At 44.2% G+C, this 20,827-nt stretch overlaps 1 protein-coding gene across 1 annotated transcript; it reads left to right on the top strand.

Annotated features, from left to right (window-relative positions):
• Positions 1-1,384: 1,384 nt before the first annotated feature.
• LOC125740831 (polymeric immunoglobulin receptor-like) lies at positions 1,385-19,140 on the top strand. Its single transcript, XM_049012542.1, has 6 exons — positions 1,385-1,535; positions 2,893-3,021; positions 15,048-15,368; positions 15,717-16,037; positions 18,053-18,077; positions 18,677-19,140. The coding sequence occupies exons 2-6, from the start codon at positions 2,976-2,978 to the stop codon at positions 18,834-18,836; spliced, it is 873 nt and encodes a 290-aa protein (XP_048868499.1). The 5' UTR covers positions 1,385-1,535; positions 2,893-2,975; the 3' UTR covers positions 18,837-19,140.
• Positions 19,141-20,827: the final 1,687 nt, after the last annotated feature.

Consider the following 20,827-nt stretch of genomic DNA (forward strand, 5'->3'; position numbering starts at 1 on the left):
TATTTAGGATGGGTGACTAAAGGTGCTATGCATATAGGAAGCAGGTCATACCCGACCCGTACCCCAAAGAGACACTAGTTATATACCTCGCTTCTAGCTCACTTCAGTTTTCCACTGAGAAGGCTCGTCTCAGTAAAGGTTTTGCCTACAAGGGCATAAAACCGTATTGTTAATTTTTCAGTTTGAGGTTGGAAGTTTTCATGTTCTGAGCTATCAGGAACGCATCAATACATTGCGATGTGCAATTATATGAGTAATATATGAGTAATATATAGAATATGCCAGTATAATTATGGGTTGGGTATTGCTTGAATAATTTGTATGATGAACTGTCTCTTCGCATTATAGTTTAGGTACGACTCTGTTATTGATGCCGGTGGAAAAGCACCATAATTTGCAGTGTTTTCCATGTCCACTACATGGCAGCAGTACACAGAAATGCTGTAATTCATTTCAACCGCAGGATATACGCTGGGGGGGCGGCATGGTGGTGCAGTGGTTAGCACTGCTGCCTCACACCTCTGGGACCCGGGTTCGAGTCTCCGCCTGGGTCACATGTGTGTGGAGTTTGCATGTTCTCCCCATGTTGTCGTGGGGTTTCCTCCGGGTACTCCGGTTTCCCCCCCACAGTCCAAAAACATGCTGAGGCTTATTGGCGTCGCTGAATTGCCCATAGGTGTGCATGTGTGAGTGACTGGTGTGTGAGTGTGCCCTGTGATGGGCTGGCCCCCCATCCTGGGTTGTTCCCTGCCTCGTGCCCATTGCTTCCGGGATAGGCTCCGGACCCCCCACGACCCAGTAGGATAAGCGGTTTGGAAAATGGATGGATGGATGGATATATGCTGGATTGACAAAGTGTACAGATATAGTTACATTTACCAGTACTTTCATATCTATACCTGTAATCAAAGTTAGATTAATTAGTTTGCAATTAGCTGGAGCTGCTATTACCACCCTTTAGTATATTTTATCTGTAGGAATCTCTGTAATAAAACAACAGGCTGCGGACTCAGGCATCTGAGTCTGTGTGTGTCTGTCAGGGGCTGAGAGAAACACAAACAGCTCTCAGTCTGACAGAGCTGCTGATAAAGCCCAGGTGAAGTGAATCAATGTGCTCAGCACCTGACTTTACCCCCCCCCCCCCCCCACAGACACCCCCACCCCTGACTAACAGAGACACCTTCCTAATAGGCCTGATCCACAGAGATTAAAAGGACCTACTGAAGTGGTACTTTAAAAACTGTATAAAACATAATAAAGACTGAAACAAAGGCCTGAGGTCAGACCCTCTGTATGCAGCACACAGTGTTTCTGCAGAGTCTCACACTCACATCCTGTATGACGACATTTCTGCTTTTCAGAATAAGTGCTTTTCTGAGAATAACTTCTACACCATGCTTATGATTTAGCTGCATTACATTCATGTGTGAGAGAAATCAAGAAATACACAGATAATGCATCAGTGTACAAACAATGTAAAGATCATCGTGACATGGGTCAGCTGAAGGCCAATACAAAGTGGACCATCACACCAAGTAAGTACAAAACAGCCTTTACTAATAAGCTAAGGGTTAAAACAACATATAAGATGTGCATAATCTGTCAGTATATCAGCGTGAGAGCAAAGCTGGCCCTGGAAGTGGTGTGCATGTATGCAGCGGCAGAGCAAAGATAGAGACTGTTGCGGACTCAGGGCATAATGCAGGCAGGAAGAGATGTGATGATCCACTTGTGGCTCCAAAACAAAACAGAGTACAGAATACTGGGAATCTCACAAACAGGACCATAATGGGTCAGAAAACTAATAGAACTTAATAGAACTTAAAACTAAAACAAGCTACAAAAACCATAAGGGAAACCACCAGGATGCAGTGCAACACGGGGACAGGATACAAGGAGTAAAACACATGGTAACAATACACCATGACATTACAATGGCAGCCTAAAGCAGAAGCACTTAAATACACAGACATCTGTATGAAAACTTGAAGTAAACACCAGACAACAAAAATCCAGAAATCAATTCCAGTAAGCCTTATTCCCACAATACAAGGGCACAATATTTGTGCTGCATACACAAGCCACTGATCTATGCGGCAGCCTGGAGATGAGGGAAATCACACTAGAGACTAGGTACACTGGCGGTGAAGGGCAAGAAAGAGGTCCACAAGGCAGGGCCGTAACAACAACAAACAAATTTATTTTTATATAGCACGTTATCACAACAGCAGCCTTTGACAGGATGTACTGGCCCACACTACAGGTTTTTCTGCGGTGTCTCTCCCCCTCAGGTCTTCATTTCACACTTTATTTTCGTCTGTGCAGTAAACAGCTAAAAGTCACATGACTAACACAGGAACCCAAGCAAGCCGAAGACTTAAATTTTTTTCATTTTCCAGCTGTACTTGCATGTTCTCCCCGTGTCTTCCAGGTTCTCTGGTTTCCCCCCACAGGCCAAAAACAGGCTGAGGTGCACTGGTCTGAGCGTATTATCATATGTATGCATGTGTGAGTGGTGTGTTTGCCCTGCAAGGGGTAGGTGCCCCATCCTGGGTTATTCCCTGCCTTACGAACATAATTTCCAGGATAGGCTCTGGACCCCCACGACCTTGCACAGGACAAGCAGATATAGCAGATGGATGGATGGATGAACAGATAAACTAATGGACAATATTAATAATCATTAACCCTAATTCACAAAACTTTCTTTATTCGTACTGAAATGTTTATTTTATTAATGAAGGACACTATTGGACACATTGGTACGATATGTTCTAGAGTGATGGTAATGCTATAACTTGTTGAAGTGCTAAACATTAAGCCTTGTGGTTTTGTCACTTCCTGTTTAAAGTGTCCACTCCCCCTTCACTCTGCCTCTGTGTGTGACAATAGAAACGACAGAGACAGTGAAGGTACAGAGGATGAGGCAGTGAGTGTCAATCTCCACAGATCTGGGCTCAGTGACACACACACGCATGGATCCTCTGATGCTCCTGTTTCTTCTCATTGCTGGGCTCACAGGTGAGTGTCACTCATTACAGTGGTACTGAGTAGAGATCTTTCTCCTGCTCCTCCACACACTGTCAGCTACAGTTTGGAGATCATGATGGAGATCTGCTGCTACTTCAGAAGAAATTTCTACAAGTAGGTTGTGGAAATATTTGGAAATGGCTGTTTCGATTAACATATTCTTCAGAATTTGCATTTATTATTTCATATAATATTTCTTATAAAATTTCTTATTCTCAATTTGTAATATTTAAGACATGACCAACCTACCATGAATCAGGATTTTGACATTATAAGTATAATGTCCAAATACACAGTATGATACTGTAACGTCTCTCCTTTAGTGTCCAAGCAGTACAAAGACTGTCAGTGCAGATACGCTGCCCCTGTCTCTTGTACCCTTTGCTTCTCTGTGAGGCACTATTCGGTGTTTCACTATGAGAGTCGCTTTGGTTTCGCGGTGGTTTCCCTAATGACCAGCTATGGAAGCTCCAATGACATCATATCTGTCTGTGATGGACAGGTTGACCCAAGACTAGGCTCCGCCCCCACCTCTACTGCTGCGGTCAACCTCCCTGATGGGACATTTGCACTTTGTTCCTGTTTGAAAGTATAACATCCCTCAGGTCACCTGGACTGGAATCGCTTAACTGTTCACATGTGGCCTGTTCTAGGAGCCCATTGAGGACATTGGCTCTACCCACATACCAAGCACATGTGGGCCGAGTTTGGCTGAGATGCAGCACATCTGGCTACAGGCCGGCAATAGCAAAATGCTTTGGGCCATATCCAGTCCTAACCTGGCAATTCCAGCTGACAGTAGACATTCCTTATTTGGGCCAATTCTGGCTTTTTTTTGTTTTTTTTGCCTGATGTCAAATCACCAATGGCAAAAGGGTTTCGGGCCAGAGCTGGCCCTAACATGGAAGATGATTCTGGCTCACATCTGGAATCTCATATGTGGACCAGATTTGGCAAGAAATGTGTCTTTCATGTCATTTCACTAATCGCAGAAAGGTTCATTTGGGCCAAAGATGACACCATCACTGGAATTTTGAAATTTTTTTCTTAATATGACAAATAAAAGCACTTTTCAGTAAAAACAGGCAAACCGTCATCTGTTGAATCCACTTTTTATAGGTGCTGATTACAATTTGTTAACGTATTTTGTAATTATACACTGCTGAAATTTGAATTAAAGGAATACTTTGAAAACACATCACATATCAATAGGGGAAAAAATCATGCTGGATATCTATACTGATGTAGACTGGGTAATGTGTTAGGAATGAAAGGATGCCACATCGTTTGATGGAAATGAAATTATCAACCTACAGAGGGCTGAATTCAAAGACACCCCGAAAATCAAAGTGGAAAATGATGCGGCAGGCTAGTCCATTTTGCCGAAATTTCATTACAGTAACTGATACTCAGTAGTTTGTATGGCCCCCACGTGGTTGTATGCATGCCTGACAATGTCGGGGCATGGTCCTAATGAGACCACGGATGGTGTCCTGGGGGATCTCCTCTCAGATCTGGACCAGGGTATCACTGAGCTTCTGGACTGAGGTGCAACCTGGTGGCATCGGATGGATGAAACATAATGTCCCAGAGGTGTTCTATTGAATTTAGGTCAGGCGAGCGTGGGGGGGCAGTTAATGGTATCAATTCCTTCATCCTCCAGGAACTGCCTACATGCTCTTTCCACATGAGGCTGGGCATTGTCATGCACCAGGAGGAACCCAGGACCCACTGCACCAGCATATGGTCTGACAATGGGTTCAAGGATTTCATCCTGATACCTAATGGCAGTCATGGCGTCCTTGTCTGGCTTGTAGATGTCTGTGTGTCCCTCCATTGATATGCCTCCCCAGACCACCACTGACCCACCACCAAACCGGTCATGCTGAACAATGATGTAGGCAGCATAACGTTCTCCATGGCTTCTCCAGACCCTTTCACGTCTGTCACATGTGCTCAGGGTGAACCTGCTCTCATCTGTGAAAAGCACAGGGTGCCAGTGGCAGACCTGCCACTTTTCTCACATTTTTTCAAATTCTGGTATTCTATGGTAAATGCCAATCGAGCTCTATGGTGCTGGGCAGTGAGCACAGGGCCCACTAGAGTACCTTGGGGCCTCAAGCCACCCTCATGAAGTCTGTCTCTGACCAAACAATCAGAAACATTCACACCAGTGGCCTGCTGGAGGTCATTTTGTAAGGCTCCAGCAGTGTTCATCCTGTTCCTCCTTGCACAAAGGAGCAGATACCGGTTCTGTTGATGGATTAAGGACCTTCTACGGCCCTGTCCAGCTCTCCTTGAGTATCTGCCTGTCTCCTGGAATCTCCTCCATGCCCTTGAGACTGTGCTGGGAGACACAGCAAACCTTCTGGCAATGTCACGTATTGATGCGCCATCCTGGAGGAGTTGGACTACCTGTGCAACCTCTGTAGGGTCCAGGTATCGCTTTATGCTACCAGTAGTGACACTGACCGTCGCCAAATGCAAAACTAGTGAAAAAACCATCAGAAAAAATGATGAGGGAAAAATGCCAGTGGCCTCCACCTGTTAAACCATTCCTGGTTTGGGGGTCGTCTCATTGCTACCCCTCTAGTTCACCTGTTGTTAATTTCATTAACACCAAAGCAGCTGAAACTGATTAACAACCCCCTCCGCTACTTAACTGACCAGATCAATATCCCAGATGTTTAACTGACTTTATGCTGTACTCTGATTAAATAGCGTTCCTTACATTTTTTTGAGCAGTGTATATTATATAAGGAAGGAACTCGGGATTAAATGAAGGAGTGGAGCAATGCATTGCTTCGAATCACTAGCAACACGTTAGAGGACAGAGATGTGTGCAAAGTTTGATTAAAGGTAGATCAAAGCTGTGGGGGGAAATAGCGTCACGAAAATCAGGGGTGGGGTAAGAACAATATGAGTATATTGGCATTTTCTATACCTGCTTATTCTATGGAGAGGCGCGAGGGTGGGGGTCTGGAGGGTCCCGGGGGAATACTTAATTTAATATTTTGTGGCACCACCTTTTGCAGTAATCACTGCCAGCAAGCGACCTCTGTACTTCACAGTGAGGCGTCTGCATTTGCCAGCAGGTAGTCTGGCCCACTCTTCCTGAGCAAACTGCTCAAGCTGTCTCAGGTTTGAAGGGTGGCATCTCCACACTGCAATTTTCAGATCTTTCCACAGATATTCAATAGGATTAAGATCTGGGCTCATAGAGGGCCATTTAAGAACAGTCCAATGTTTTTTCCTCACCCATTCTTGGGTGCTTTTAGCTGTATGCTTTGGGTCATTATCCTGTTGGAGGACCGATGACCTGCGACTGAGACTGAGCTTCCTGACACTGGGCAGGATGTTTCACTCCAGGATGCCTTGGTAGTGTTGATACTTCATTGTGTCCTGCACAGATTCAAGGTTCCCTGTGCCAGATGCAGCACAGCAGCTCCAAAGCAAACCCGAGCCCTCTCCATGTTTCACAGTAGGTATGGAGTTCAGCTCTTTTAAAGCTTAATTTTTCCTTCTGTAAACATAGAGCTGATGTAAGCAAAAGGCTCCAGGTTTGTCTCACCAGTCCAAAGGACATTCTGTCAATTCTCCTAGAAACTTTGAGGCTTGTCAACATACATTTTAGCAAATTCCACGCAAGCTTTTATGTTTATCTGTCAGTAGTGGAGCCCATCTGAGTCTTTTTCCATGAAGCCCATTATTGTTCAAAATACAACAGATGGTGCCATCAGAAAGTGATGCACCTTGACCTTGGAGCTCAGCTTGAATGGTTTCGCATGGTTTCCTCGGCACATTTTATACCATCCACACTATCCTTCTGATCAACCTGGGCTTGCATTTCCTCTTGCATCCAGGTCCTGGGTGGTTGGTTACTTTCCCATGAACCATATACTTTTTAATAATATTTGCAACTGTGATCACAGGAACATGAAGATGCTTGGAAATTATCCTTTAGCCTTTGTCTACAATCATCTTTCTGAGCTCCTCAGACAGCTCCTTTCCTTTGAATTTTCTGGTCCATGTTAAGAACATAAGAACATACTGTAAGAAATGTACAAATGAGAGGAGGTCATTCGGCCCCTCAAGCTCGTTTGGGGAGAACTTAACTAATAGCTCAGAGTTGTTAAAATCTTATCTAGCTCTGATTTAAAGGAACCCAGGGTTTTAGCTTGTGCTACACTAGCAGGAAAACTATTCCATACCCTGACTACACACTGTGTAAAGAAGTGCTTCCTCAAATTCATTTTAAAATGTTCTCCCGCTAATTTCCATTTATGGCCACGAGTTCTAGTATTTAAACTAATATTGAAATAGCTATTTGGCCGAACAACATCCAGACCTGTTAGAATCTTATATACCTGGATGATGTCCCTCCTTAATCTCCTTTGCTTTAGGCTGAACCGATTCACCTCAGCTAACCTCTCCCCATAAGACATTCCACTGAGACCAGGAATCATTCTCGTCATCGTACGTTGCACCCCTTCCGAGGAAGCAATGTCCTTCTTAAGGTATGGTGACCAAACCTGCACACAATATTCTAGGTGGGGTCTTACCATGTTCAGTGTACTGACACAATGATGCCAAACAACACAGTAGCATGTTCTTTCCCTTTAAATAGGATGAAAGACTGATGAAAAGCTTCAAGACACCTGTGATGTTACTGTGACCAACAAATCTGTCTATACGTTTTGTAGCATGTTAAATGAGAGCATTCTCTTCTTTTGCAGAGCTCCTTTCAGGGACTCTGTAGTTTTGTATCAGTTTCGGAATTGGACATGAAGAAGTGGTGTCTCTGTAAAGAAGGTGGTGGTGAGAGGCAGACAGGCCGGGGCCTGAGGGCACCTCCTTGTGGACCCCTTTGCTGCTGTGGCCTTTTTCCTCCCAGGGAAGGGAAAAAGAGGTGACAATCGGGCTGGGGTGCAATCTCGATGGACAGGGCTATGAATGGCATGTGCACCCCCCCTCCCCCTGTCAGATGCACGTAAATTATTTGGAAGTGCTTGCAGTCTTTGTAGCACTCAAACATTTCCATTGCTGTCTCTGAGGCTAGCATCTTCTGTTGAAATCAAACAATTCAACTTATCAATTTGCTGGAAAACTGAAAGACTTTTTTACAGTTAAGGTTTACTTGGCTGCAATTTCAGCCTGTCATGTAGGTGTTGGTTTGAAGCCTGTTGGACAGCAGCCCCTAGTGTGCCACTTTATGAAAGGCGGCTGATGGGAACGCCCAATATCAACACCCTCGGTTGTCTGTACCCTCTGCTTGTGTACAGTTTAGTCAGGACTCACTAAAGTGTGTCTGTGTCCTCATCCTGCTTTCCTGCCTGAGGCTGCAACTCGGCCTACAGATTCTCTTCGCTGGAGCTGACAGCTTTCTACCCCCCTCCTCTTTGGAGCAGAAGCTGAGCACATTGTATCCAGTAGTCCGTGGATTAGGGATAGTCCAGTGCATTCTGGGAGCCATCTGTATCTCCCACAGTGAAACACCCAGTGAAACACCCTGCAAAGTTAGAAAAAGAACTTTATATTACTTGACATGATCCCTGGTTTTTTGGTAATGGAGGGAGGTGTTTCATCATCACATCCCTCCTTGCACAGGCATGGGAAGGAATCCCTCTACAATGACACGTCAAGGACATCAACTGGGGTAGTGAGGGCAGGGCGGAGCCTGGTGTCGGGTCGGCCTGTCCGTCACAGACAGATGTGACGTCATGGGAGCTTCTGTAGTTGGTCACGGCCAAAGTGATTCCCATAGTGAAACACCAAGCAAAGTTATCAAAGAACCAGGTATTACATCAAGTAACTCAAACATTATGTAAGCAGACACCTGAGATGCAGTCAGACCTGTGGTGGTCTGTCAGGACCTTCAGGGAATTCTCTGAATACGCTGGCAGATTGGAGAGGTTTTATAATGAAAAAAATAAAATAAAGTATAACAATTGCAGGGGCGGCATGGTGGTGCAGTGGTTAGCACTGTTGCCTCACACCACTGGGACCCGGGTTCAAGTCTCCACCTGGGTCACGTGTGTGAAGTTTGCATGTTCTCCCCATGTCGTCTTGGGGTTTCCTCCGGGTACTCCGGTTTCCCCCCACAGTCCAAAGACATGCTGAGGCTAATTGGAGTTGCTAAATTGCCCATAGGTGTGCATGTGTGAGTGAATGGTGTGTGAGTGTGCACTGCGATGGGCTGGCCCGGCCCCCCATCCTGGGTTGTTCCCTGCCTCGTGCCCATAGCTTCCGGGATAGGCTCCGGACCCCCCGCGACTCAGTAGGATCAGCGGTTTGGAAAATGGATGGATGGATGGATGGATGGATGGATGGATAGATGGATGGATGATCGCAATTGTTTGTGCGGCATTTGTGCCGGTTTGTGCCGTTAAAATTGTCCTTTGTGATGTCACTGAGTTAGAGACCATATCCCCCTTCACTTATACAGCAACTGTGTCTCATGACGATCAGGTACTTGGCCGTTCGGGTGTTCTCGGCACCAGAAGGAAGTCTACAAACGCAAATGTGATGAATGTAAGTGTGATGGCTCCAGCCACACAGTAAGACCTGGGGTCAGTATTTGTATGTTTTCTGCATTATAGCTAAAACCTATTGTCTTTGGGGTTAGGTGTAGTGTATGTGGGTATATATTTTGATATTGTAGGGTTGTGTGTAGTGATTGTTTAATCTTTTGGCTTGTAATTATTTTGGTTGTGGGGGATGGTCTTATTCAGTATAAAGGTGTGGCTGAGGGCGGAGGTGTCTCAAAGGACAACCCCTGGAGTAGGAGCGAACCATGTGCTGCTATGGCAAAAGAGGGAATTGGGGTTTAGTTCTGTTTCGCTTTGGTTAGTTATATGTAGTGCTTATTTCGTTTATCCCTTTTGTATGTGAATTGGTTTGGCCAAACCAGTATATATGTTCTCTCATGTTTCCTTATTGAGAAGGTCAGTTTTGCTTCAGTTACTGTTTTGCTTTGTAATGTTATGTTTTGTCGACCTCTTTTATGGGCCCAGTTATTAAGGTTTCAGTTTATTGTTTGTATTTTGGGGGTCAATAAAGCCCTATTTCTTTAAGTTCCTGTGTTTGTCGCCTTGCTGCTTGGTCCCTTACAGTAAGTGACAAACAAAAGATTAAACATTAAAGACAAGTGCAGACCAAACTTGAAAAATAAATCCGAAATCGCGGGTGATGCTTTTAGATGTTGAATAGCCAAATATCAGTTTTAAAAACGTTTTAAAATGGTTTTAAAAATCCATCCATTTTCCAAACCGCTTATCCTACTGGGTTGCGGAGGGTCCGGAGCCTATCCCGGAAACAATGGGAATTTTAAAAATCGATTCGTTCAAACTTACGAATCAGTTTGACCCGTTCACTAAAAAAATGAGTTAAAAAGAACGATTTGTTCACGAATTGGCCATCATCACTAAGCAGTACATACTAGTGCAGAATACACGAAGCATCGGAGCAAAGAATTTGCATCGAAGATTCTTTGTAATCGAGTTATTCGAGTTACTCGATGAATCGTTGCAACCCTAGTAAGGAACGTCATAGTCTTGAGCAAATAAAAAGGTTTTTACTTGTATTTGAAATCTGAAACTGAGATAAACAGATGAATAGCAGTAGGGAGGGAGCCTCCATAGTCGGGGATCTAGATAGGAAAATGCACCAACCATAGCTGTGGAGTTTTGATGGAGGGATGAGGAGAGAGCCAGGAGAGAAGGATCTCAAGGAGGCTATTATTTTGAAGATGGGTAAGAAGCTGGGAGTAGATTATACATTCCAATGTTTTTGAGGAGAAAGGAAGATTAGAAATTGGGCGCTAGGTAAGGTTAGTTGGGTCAAGACCAGGCTTTTTAAGGATAGGGGTGATGGCCGCTACTTTGAAGGCAGTACAAGCATGACATTGGTCTAGGGATAGATTAAAGAGAGTGGTGAGGAAGGGACCAAGCATCAATGATTAAATCAAATATATTCTCTGTAGGCCTCAACATGGAGAGTCAGGTGGGTTTCTTGAGTAGTCTCTCAAGTCTATGGCCTCTACAGCTCAGGAGTATACCAAAGGGCAGGGGGAGGAAAGCACACCAGTTTGGTTTTCAAGGGGGCTCACGCTGATTACAGCACGTTGCCACCCCCACCACATGACAAACCACCTCAGGGATGAGAACCTGAATGCAGCAGGTGATACCTGAGCACCACATTAGTCTGAAAAGACCACTGTGAGTATTTTTTCAGTGGCTGGACTGCCAATCCTGCATTTTCCCTGTAAGTTGGAGAATCTCCTTACAGGGCTGGATGCAGATTAACATCATACCCAGAATGAAACAATTGTAGGTTTCATTGTTGGGCCCTTGAGTAGGATCACTCCTGGAATTCATAGTATTCAAACCAGCAACCTTCTGATTGCTGACACAGATCCCTGACCTGAGAGCCACCACTCTGACTGGTACATGATTAAAGATGTAACTAAAATTAGTCGGAGTGGCAGGTTACAGTGAGACACGGCATGTCAACATCATTATGCATGATCCATATTATACAGAATACTTAGTGGAGATGGAGTGAATGTTCAGAAATGGTTTCAATATCCGGCCCAACTCTCTGTGTGCAGTTTGCATGGTCTCCCTGTATCTATGCTGGTTTCTTCTCAGTTCTCCGGTTTCCTCCCACAGTCCAAAGACACGTGGTTCAGGTGAATTGGTGCCTCTAAAGCTGCCCATAGTAACTGTGTGTGAATGTCTTAACCCAAAACTATGTGTGTTGTACATAAAAATAATACAATAAAAATTTAATACCTGATAAAAAACATTGTTTTGGACAATGTTATGCAAATAATAAAATTGCAGTATCCCAGTTTGGATAAGATAAAAGTGTCAGTAACTGTCTCCAGGTCTTTGGCTGTTGGTGTGGTTTAAGCCTGGCTCTTGAGCTCAGCTGACGGAAACTGCCCTCACAACAGCATTTACAGTCAAACCTCAGATTGCTAGCAACTTGGTTTGCGAGTGTTTTGAAAGACGATTATTATGTATACGCTTTATCTGCAGAGTGTCATGTGATCACAACTGAGCCGATGGTTCTTCTCTCTCTCTATCTTGCTGCGGGACTGTGGGTAATTGTCTCCCATGCTTGGTCTCAGTCAGCATCCCTCACTCGTATAGTCAAAGTTTAGTAGAAAAGCATCACCCGAATAAGGGTGTAGCAGTGCAAGCGATGAATCTGTTTAACAACAATGCAATGTCCACATTTCTGTGAAATTGAAAGGAGGCAACAGCGGCTGTCATTGGATAGGTTCCTTGTTAAAATCGCACAAAAAGAAAAAGACTCCAGTGAGCCAACAGATAGCAGTGATTCTGGTAGTTATAGCAAAAGTCGTCCTCCAAAATAACCCTCCTCTTCTCCTCTCTCTCGTCTTCTTCAAACCAACTACGATTCTTTTCAAAGGTAAAGTGCAGGTTAATTTGTTTTATGTATTTTAACGGTATATTTTGTATTAGTCATTTTTATATGAATATTTTTGGAAACGAATCGTCCGAGTTTCCATTACTTCTAAAGGGAAAAATTGATTTGATATACAGTCAGGTCCATAAATATTGGGACATCGACACAATTCTAATCTTTTTGGCTCTATACACCACCTCAATGGATTTGAAATGGAATGAACAAGATGTGCTTTAACTGCAGACTTTCAGCTTTAATTTGAGGGTATTTACATACAAATCAGGTGAACGGTGTAGGAATTACAGCAGTTTGTATATCTGCCACCCACTTTTTAAGGGACCAAAAGTAATGGGACAAATTAACAATCATAAATCAAACTTTCACTTTTTAATACTTGGTTGCAAATCCTTTGCCGTCAATTACAGCCTGAAGTCCGGAATGCACAGGCATCATCAAACGCTGGGTTACATCCCTAGTGATGCTCTGCCAGGCCTCTACTGCAACTGTCTTCTGTTCCTACTTGTTCTTGGGGCATTTCCCCTTCAGTTTTGTCTTTAGCAAGTGAAATACACACTCAATCGGATTCAGGTCAGGTGATTGACTTGGCCATTGCATAATATTCCACTTCTTTGCCTTAAAAAACTCTTTAGTTGCTTTCGCAGTATGCTTCAGGTCATTGTCCATCTGCACTATGAAGCACCGTCCAATGAGTTCTGAAGCATTTGGCTGAATATGAGCAGATAATATTGCCTGAAACTCTTCAGAATTCATCCTGCTGCTTTTGTCAGCAGGCACATCATCAATAAATACAAGGGAACCAGTTCCAGTGGCAGCCATACATGCCCACGCCATGACACTACCACCACCATACTTCACTGATGATGTGGTATGTTTTGGATCGTGAGCAGTTCCTTTCCGTCTCCATACTCTTCTCTTCCCATCACTCTGGTACAAGATGATCTTTGTCTCATCTGTCCATAGGATGTTGTTCCAGAACTGTAAAGGCTTTTTTAGATGTTGTTTGGCAAACTCTAATCTGGCCTTCCTGTTTTTGAGGCTCACCAATGGTTTACATCTTTAGTTTAACCCTCTGTATTCACTCTAGTGAAGTCTTCTCTTGATTGTTGACCTTGACACACATACACCTACTTCCTGGAGAGTGTCCTTGATCTGGCCAACTGTTCTGAAGGGGTTTTTCTTCACCAGGGAAAGATTTCTTCGGTTATCCACCACAGTTGTTTTCCGTGGTCTTGCAACTCTTTTGGTGTTGCTGAGCTCACCGGTGCGATCTTTCTTTTTAAGAATGTTCCAAACAGTTGATTTGGCTACACCTAATGTATTTGCTATCTCTCTGATGGGTTTGTTTTTATTTTTCAGCCTAATGATGGCTTGCTTCACTGATAGTGATAGGTCTTTGCATCTCATATTGAGAGTTGACAGCAACGGATTCCAAATGCAAATAGCACACTTGAAATGAACTCTAGACCTTGTATCTGCTCCTTGTAAATTAGATAATGAGGGAATGACACACACTTGGCCATGGAACAGCTGAGCAGCCAATTGTCCCATTACTTTTGGTCCCTTAAAAAGTGGGTGGCAGATATACAAACTGCTGTAATTCCTACACCGTTCACCTGATTTGTATGTAAGTACCCTCAAATTAAAGCTGAAAGTCTGCAGTTAAAGCACATCTTGTTCATTCCATTTAAAATCCATTGAGGTGGTGTATAGAGCCAAAAAGATTAGAATTGTGTCGTTGTCCCAATATTTATGGACCTGAATGTATGAGTGCTTTGGATTATGAGCACATTTCCGGAACGAATTATGCTCGCAATCTGAGGTTTTACTGTATTTGTTTATGAAACTCAATGATGAATCAAAGATGACACAAAGATCTTTAGTATGTGACCAGAAGTTTTCTAAAAGAGGCCCTAATTGTTCACTGAGATCATGAACAAACCCTGAGCGACCAAAACTCATTACCTCTGTCTTGTTCTCATTAAACTGGAGGAAAGTCATTGCTGTCCTGTTCTTAATATCCTCCAGACAGTTAGAAAGGGCCACCAGAGAGCAGCAGTCACCAGGTTTTAATGGCAGATAGAGCTGCGTATCACCGGCATAGCAATGATATTTTACATTATAACGTTCACAAATGGAGCCCAAAGGAAGCATGTATAGAGGGAATAGGAGAGTATCACAGGACTGGATATGTTTACAAGTAAGGCCATAGTACTGAAGGGGTGTGGCCGTCCCACACAGTGAAGAGGCCATTCATTCATCTCATCTGGGCCTTTTACTAGTGACTTAAGGTCCTGGTTTTCCTCTCAGACCCTAGTACACACTGCCAGGCTCAGATTCCCAATCCCACATCCTGCTGTAGCCCTTCCCAAGATCAGACACCAGTTTTTTCTTGTATTTTTTCTTGTTCTTATGCCAAAATGACAGTCTGTGTCTTTTACAGCATCCCCATGCTTCTTCTAAACACACATGACCCTTATTCAAGTATCATACAAACCAAGAATTAATACTTAGAGATGCTGTGATGTGGAAAATCTTTATTCCGTTGGTTAATTTCCCCACAGGTGCTGACAGTGTGTCCACAGTGAGCTGGGTGTCTGCATGGAGAGGAGGATCTGTCACCATCCCATGTTTCTATGGTGACAGACATAAAACTCATGTGAAATTTTGGTGCAGAGGGTATAATGTGAGTTCATGTACTCCCATAGTACACACTGACTCTCCACAGGAGGGTAAAGTGTCAGTCAGAGATGATCCTGACCAGCGAGTCTTCACTGTGACCATCAACAATCTGACAGCTGAGGAATCTGATTATTATTCATGTGCTGTGAAGATCAGTGGACGTTCAGATGTTGGAGCATCACTTTACCTGTCAGTCACTAATGGTAAGAATTCTGTACTGCAGACTGTAGCCAGTGAGATGCACAGTATGTAACACGTCATTCAATCAGAAAGGAAGGACAATAACACAAACAATAAAGGAGAATATTTAGCATATTTTAAAACATTTTTATATAGAACAGGTTGCACATTTACATTTTATTCAGTATGATAAATGAGACCTGGGAGAAGTAACAGTCTCAGTTCAAATGAGCTAATTCAGGGGGTTAAATATGATAATAAATGCCCATATTAGACAAACATAAAAAAGACATGTTTTCACTGGTTCATATTTATAAATATTTTATTACTGTGTAAATATCACAATGTTTGTTCCTAATCTGTGTGTTCAGGTCCCCCAAGGCTGTCAGTGGACAAACAGGAGGTGACGGGTGTAGAAGGAGACAGTGTCACTGTTCAGTGTCACTATAAAAACAGTGACAGTCAGAAGTTGTGGTGTAAGTTTGGGGGCTCCTGTGCATCAGAGAGATCTGTGAGTTTGGATGGGAGGCCTGTCCTGATCAGGGATGACAGAGTAAACAGATTCTTCAGTGTGACAATGAGGGGACTGGAGAGGAAGGACACTGGCTGGTACTGGTGTGCTGCTGGGTACCACCAGATCCCAGTTCATATTACTGTCAGTCAGACAACTACAACCACAACCAGCACTGAACGTAAGTAACTGATTTAAATCTGGCTGTGAATCATTTATGTTTCAATACAAATAGACAAATACTAAATGATCCCAAAAGTGTCACTAACAAAGGGGGTCTGTGCTTTTTTGTGGGGATAATCGTGCAGGAGGGAGGCGTGTTTACCAGGGTATTACCAAGGTGAAGAAACTGCCTGGAGTCATAACAAAACAAAGCTGATTGTGCCATTGACTCTTGTTTCGAGGTTCTGATACCGCAGGTGCTGACAGTCAGGTATCTGAGCCACCTGATTAGCAGCACCTGTGAGCATGAACCCAGCTACAGTGGTCAGTTAGTGTCTGATCCAGGCATGTCACGTTTGACTGATCTGGACAGGGCCCATGTCATAGGGCAGTTAGTGTCTGATCCAGGCATGCCACGTTTGACTGATCTGGACAGGACCCATGTCATTGGGCAGTTAGTGTCTGATCCAGGCATGCCACGTTTGACTGATCTGGACAGGGCCCATGTCATAGGGCAGTTAGTGTCTGATCCAAGCATGCCACGTTTGACTGATCTGGACAGGGCCCATGTCATAGGGCAACTTCAAGCTGATGTTCTGCAAAATCAAGTTGCAGCATTATTTGGAGTGAACCCTAGTACCATCTACAAACTGTAGTTCCATATAATGGAGGAGGTCAGAAACAGGCCCTAAAGGATGCAGGAGCAGTCTTCTACAGATTTGCAGACAAGGTTTGCAGGATGATATGGCCAACGGCTCTCTACCCAGACTATTGGGAACAGACTGCACACAGACAATCTCTGGTCGGTCTCATAGGGCTGCCAGGAGGCCTGCCGTGACTGCCCTTCACCTATCAGGCCCGATTGCGCAGGTGTCAACAACACCTGCACTGGAACCTGAACATGTGGAGGAACATGTTCAGCGATGAGCTCAGATTCTACCTACGGCAGTTGCATCATAGGATCAGAGTGGGGAGAAGACGCGGAGAACGCAGATGCTGGTTGAAGAATGGGATGGCATCCCACAGCAGTGCGTGAACCAGCTTGAGGAGGAGGTGCCAGCTTGTTGTGGCTGTGTGTGGTTCTTCCACACGCTACTGAGACTCCAGTTTGTTAAATGAATAAATTGTTAAATTGCCAATATGTCTAGTTTCTTCAGACTTCAATCATGCAATCCAATAAATGACACCAAACAAGAGACAACAGCAGAATCTGTTTGGAAGAGAGGATTTGACAAGTTTTTCATGGGCTCAGCCCACAAGTGCATTTTCCTTGCAAATGTGGCACAATTTAAAAGGGAAATAAACAGATTTTCCAAGATTTATTTCCAAGAACGATTATCACAACAAAGAAATAATCGACCAAACACAAATATCCTTATGCTTAGATAAATGCTAAACAAATAAATGCTGAGTTGGCCAAGGTTTTTCCAATAGGCATCAGGGTGAATAAAACACCCTATATTATGCATTTAAATGTTATTTGTTGCCTTTTAAACTATCTCTGGGAATCACCAGGAATCACTTTAAATCCCCCCATTTATCAGTTGTTGCTGAATAGGGTTATTTATCCAGATTATAGTTTCCATGCAGGTGCCACAGTTGCCCAGTAGGTGGTGCTGTTGCTTCAGTCCTCTTTGTTTAGTGGTTTGAATCTAGCTTCTGCTCTGTCTGTGTGGAGTTTGCATATTCTCCATGTGCTGTGTGGATTTCCTCCCACAGTCCAAAGACATGCATTCAGGCTAAGTGGTGTCTGTAATAGAGAGTGTGTGTCTATGTGCCCTGTGACTGACTGGCATCCCGTCCAGGATGTACTCCATCCCTGTGCCCTGTCCTGCCTGGGATCGGCTCCAGGCCCCACACCCCTGACCAGGAGGAGGGGTTAGAAGATAGATGGGGGGATGGCTGTAGTTTTATGTGCCTGTATTAATGGACTGAAAGATCTTTATGACTAATAGAACATGCTTTTAACATTTTTTAAATTATCTGTCTTTTTTCATGTTTCCACTACCGTACTTATTTTGGCACATGGTGAAGATGGAGGGAATAATGAAAAACTGAGGTAAGCATTCAGCATCATTTACAGTAGTGTAGGGGTCCAGCTATCAGCATTTACCTAATCACACAGGAATGGAAAACTTCCCTTTTGTGTTTGAGAATAAAGATCATATTTTTGATTTTATTTCACTTAAAATATGTGACACGGTATCCCATCCAACCCAGTAGGATAAGCGGTTTGGATGGATGGTATCCCATCCAGGGTGAGCCCCTGCTTTGTGCCCTATGCTGCTGGGGATTGGCAGTAGGCCTCTTTGGATTTAGTAGATTATATAATAATCATTATAAGCAGTTAACATTCTGTAGCTATTTTCAAGTTCTTTGTTAATGTCGCTTGTTCCTCACATGTAACCTGTGTAATACACTAGTACAGATGGCTGTACCGTGTTTCTATAAAGCATGTAAGACTTTACTGTTCACATCCACCCTCTTATTCAGCTCCTTGGTCCAGCTGGCTCTGTATGTAGGACTGGGCTTATCGGTGCTGCTCTTGATCATCAAGGTGGTTATAATTCTGTCAGAGTAGATTCACTGCATTGTTCTTCAGGTTTAAATGTGATACATGTGACTGACAGACACACTGATGTATTGCATGTCTGACAGGTGGGAGCAGGTTCTGGATGCTGTACTGAAAGCTGGGACTGGTGTGTTTTATCTGATTTGCACCATCATCGCCATTCAGCTGCACTGGACCTCCTGTAGAAAGAGGGGATCCAATCAGAGAGAAGCAGAGGGAGGGGCCAATACAAACCACGGGTCTTAAGAAAGTATGAATAAGTGTACAAGCTTATTAATCCTGTTAAAATCATAAGCATACACCAGCTGTTAGGGTAAATAAATTAACAAACATCAAGGCTGTATCAGCAAGGTTATGCTATGTTTGTATGAAATGCCTTTTTATATATCAGGACTGTTTCAATTTATGCTGTAGCCATTTATTTGTGCATGAATCTCGCAGGGTCAGAGGAAGCTGGGTAGGGGGGGTGACCTTTGTGGAGCAGAATGACTCAGACGAGCTGTAAAATAAATGCTTATGCTAACTGCAGTGAGGCCTCTCTCACGCGGACCTGCTCAGTCTGTACAGTCATAGCATGAGAGTCAGTTAATGAAGGAGGTTTGTATTGTCTGCTGGGAACCTGTACAGCCGGTGCTTTGAACCGCTGATGGCCTCTTCTTCACACGTGATTTAGATTCAAGATTCAAAACATTTATTGTCATATGTACAGTAGAAAAGTGCATTTCTCTGTGCAATGAAATTCTGCCCACAAAATGCAGAGAAAAGATAGAAAAAATAGAAAATAAATACTTTCAAGTGTAATGTGCAAAAGAGCTTAACGTGCAAAAATTACAGTATGAGATAGTATGGTAGTATGGTATAGTATGGTAGTATGATGTCGATTAATCATACTCCTGTCGGCTGATGGCAGTAAGAAGGAGTTGTTAAGTCGGGAGGTTCTAGATTTCATACTTCTGCCCTCAGAACAGTCTGTGTTGGGGATGTGTCGGGTCTTTGAGGATGGAGGCAGCTCTCCTCTGGACTCTGCGGTGGTAGCTGCTCTGCAAAGAGGGCAGCAGAGTCCTGATGATCTTCTCCGCAGTCTTCACCACTCTCTGCAGGCGTTTGCAGTCCATAGCTGTAGTTGCTGCCGTACCACACAGTGATGCAGCTGGTCAGTGTGCTCACCACAATGCAGCTGTAGAAGTTGCTGAGGATCTTGGTTGACATACCAAACTTCCTCAGCCTCCTCAGGAAGTACAGCTGCTGTTGAGCCTTCTTGACCAGCTGTGTGATGTTCAGTGTCCAGGTGAGGTCCTCACTGATGTGGACGCCCAGGTACTTAAAGCTGGTCACCTGAACTTCCTGACTTGTGTGGTGGGCATGATACTGTCAACACAAGTACCCAGTCACATACTCAGCATAGTCCTGTGTGCTGACAGAATAGTCCTCCACAGTGGCTGCAGTTTTGAACACATCCCAGTCTGTCTGAGCAAAATAGTCCTGCAGGATGCTCTCAGACTCTGGGGTCCATTTTTTTCACAAGTTTGTTGACAAGGTTTGATTGTTTCAATCTCTGCCTGTAAGCCGGGTACAAGAACAGAGAAATGTGTTCCGACTGTCCGAAGTGGGGGCGGGGTGCAGCCCTGTATGCCCCGCGTATGTCACTGGTTGAAGTCGCCAGCAGCGATGAAAACAGCATCTGGAATAGTCGTCTCTAACGTGCTGATGATGTCGTGGAGTTTGCCGAGCGCTGCTGTGCTACAGCGGCCAAAAACGCAGCTGAGAATTCCCTCGGTAGGTAGTAGGGAATTTCAGCAGTAAAAACTCCACGTCTGGCGACCAGTACTTATAGACGGTCTGTACATCTCCGCACTTCAAGTTGATAATTGCACACGCACCTCCCCAGTTAGCCTTACCGGAGGCTGCGGTCCGGTCTCCACGGTGTATGGAGTGAGTCTGTAGCTGAATGGCGCATTCCGGAACTTTGTCCGAAAGCCAGGTCTCGGTGGAAATAAGAGCGCAGCACTCTCTTATTTCCCGCTGTGTTGTGATCCTGGCTCTTAGTTCGTCCAGTTTGTTTTCCAGGGAAGTAAGGGGTTAGCTAGTAAGGGGTTAGGTAACGGTGGTCAGCTAGGTCGAGCCTTTAACCTAGTAGAGTCCCCCCCTCTTGCCTCGCTTGTGTCGCCGTCTCCGGAGCACTCTCCTGGGTTCAACTGGCTCACTCGGGATCGGTGCTTCGGGGCCTTCCTGTCAGC

The sequence above is a fragment of the Brienomyrus brachyistius genome, chromosome 4 (genome assembly GCF_023856365.1).
Source record: "Brienomyrus brachyistius isolate T26 chromosome 4, BBRACH_0.4, whole genome shotgun sequence".
In the NCBI taxonomy this organism is placed as follows: Eukaryota; Metazoa; Chordata; class Actinopteri; order Osteoglossiformes; family Mormyridae; genus Brienomyrus; species Brienomyrus brachyistius.

What these genes read in the sequence shown, in the direction of transcription:
- LOC125740831 (XM_049012542.1), top strand. Translation starts at nt 2,976, where the DNA reads ATGGATCCTCTGATGCTCCTGTTTCTTCTCATTGCTGGGCTCACAG. An exon ending in TCTCATTGCTGGGCTCACAG is followed by an intron (nt 3,022 to 15,047) that starts GTGAGTGTCACT and finishes ATTTCCCCACAG; the next exon opens with GTGCTGACAGTGTGTCCACA. An exon ending in GGGAATAATGAAAAACTGAG is followed by an intron (nt 18,078 to 18,676) that starts GTAAGCATTCAG and finishes CATGTCTGACAG; the next exon opens with GTGGGAGCAGGTTCTGGATG.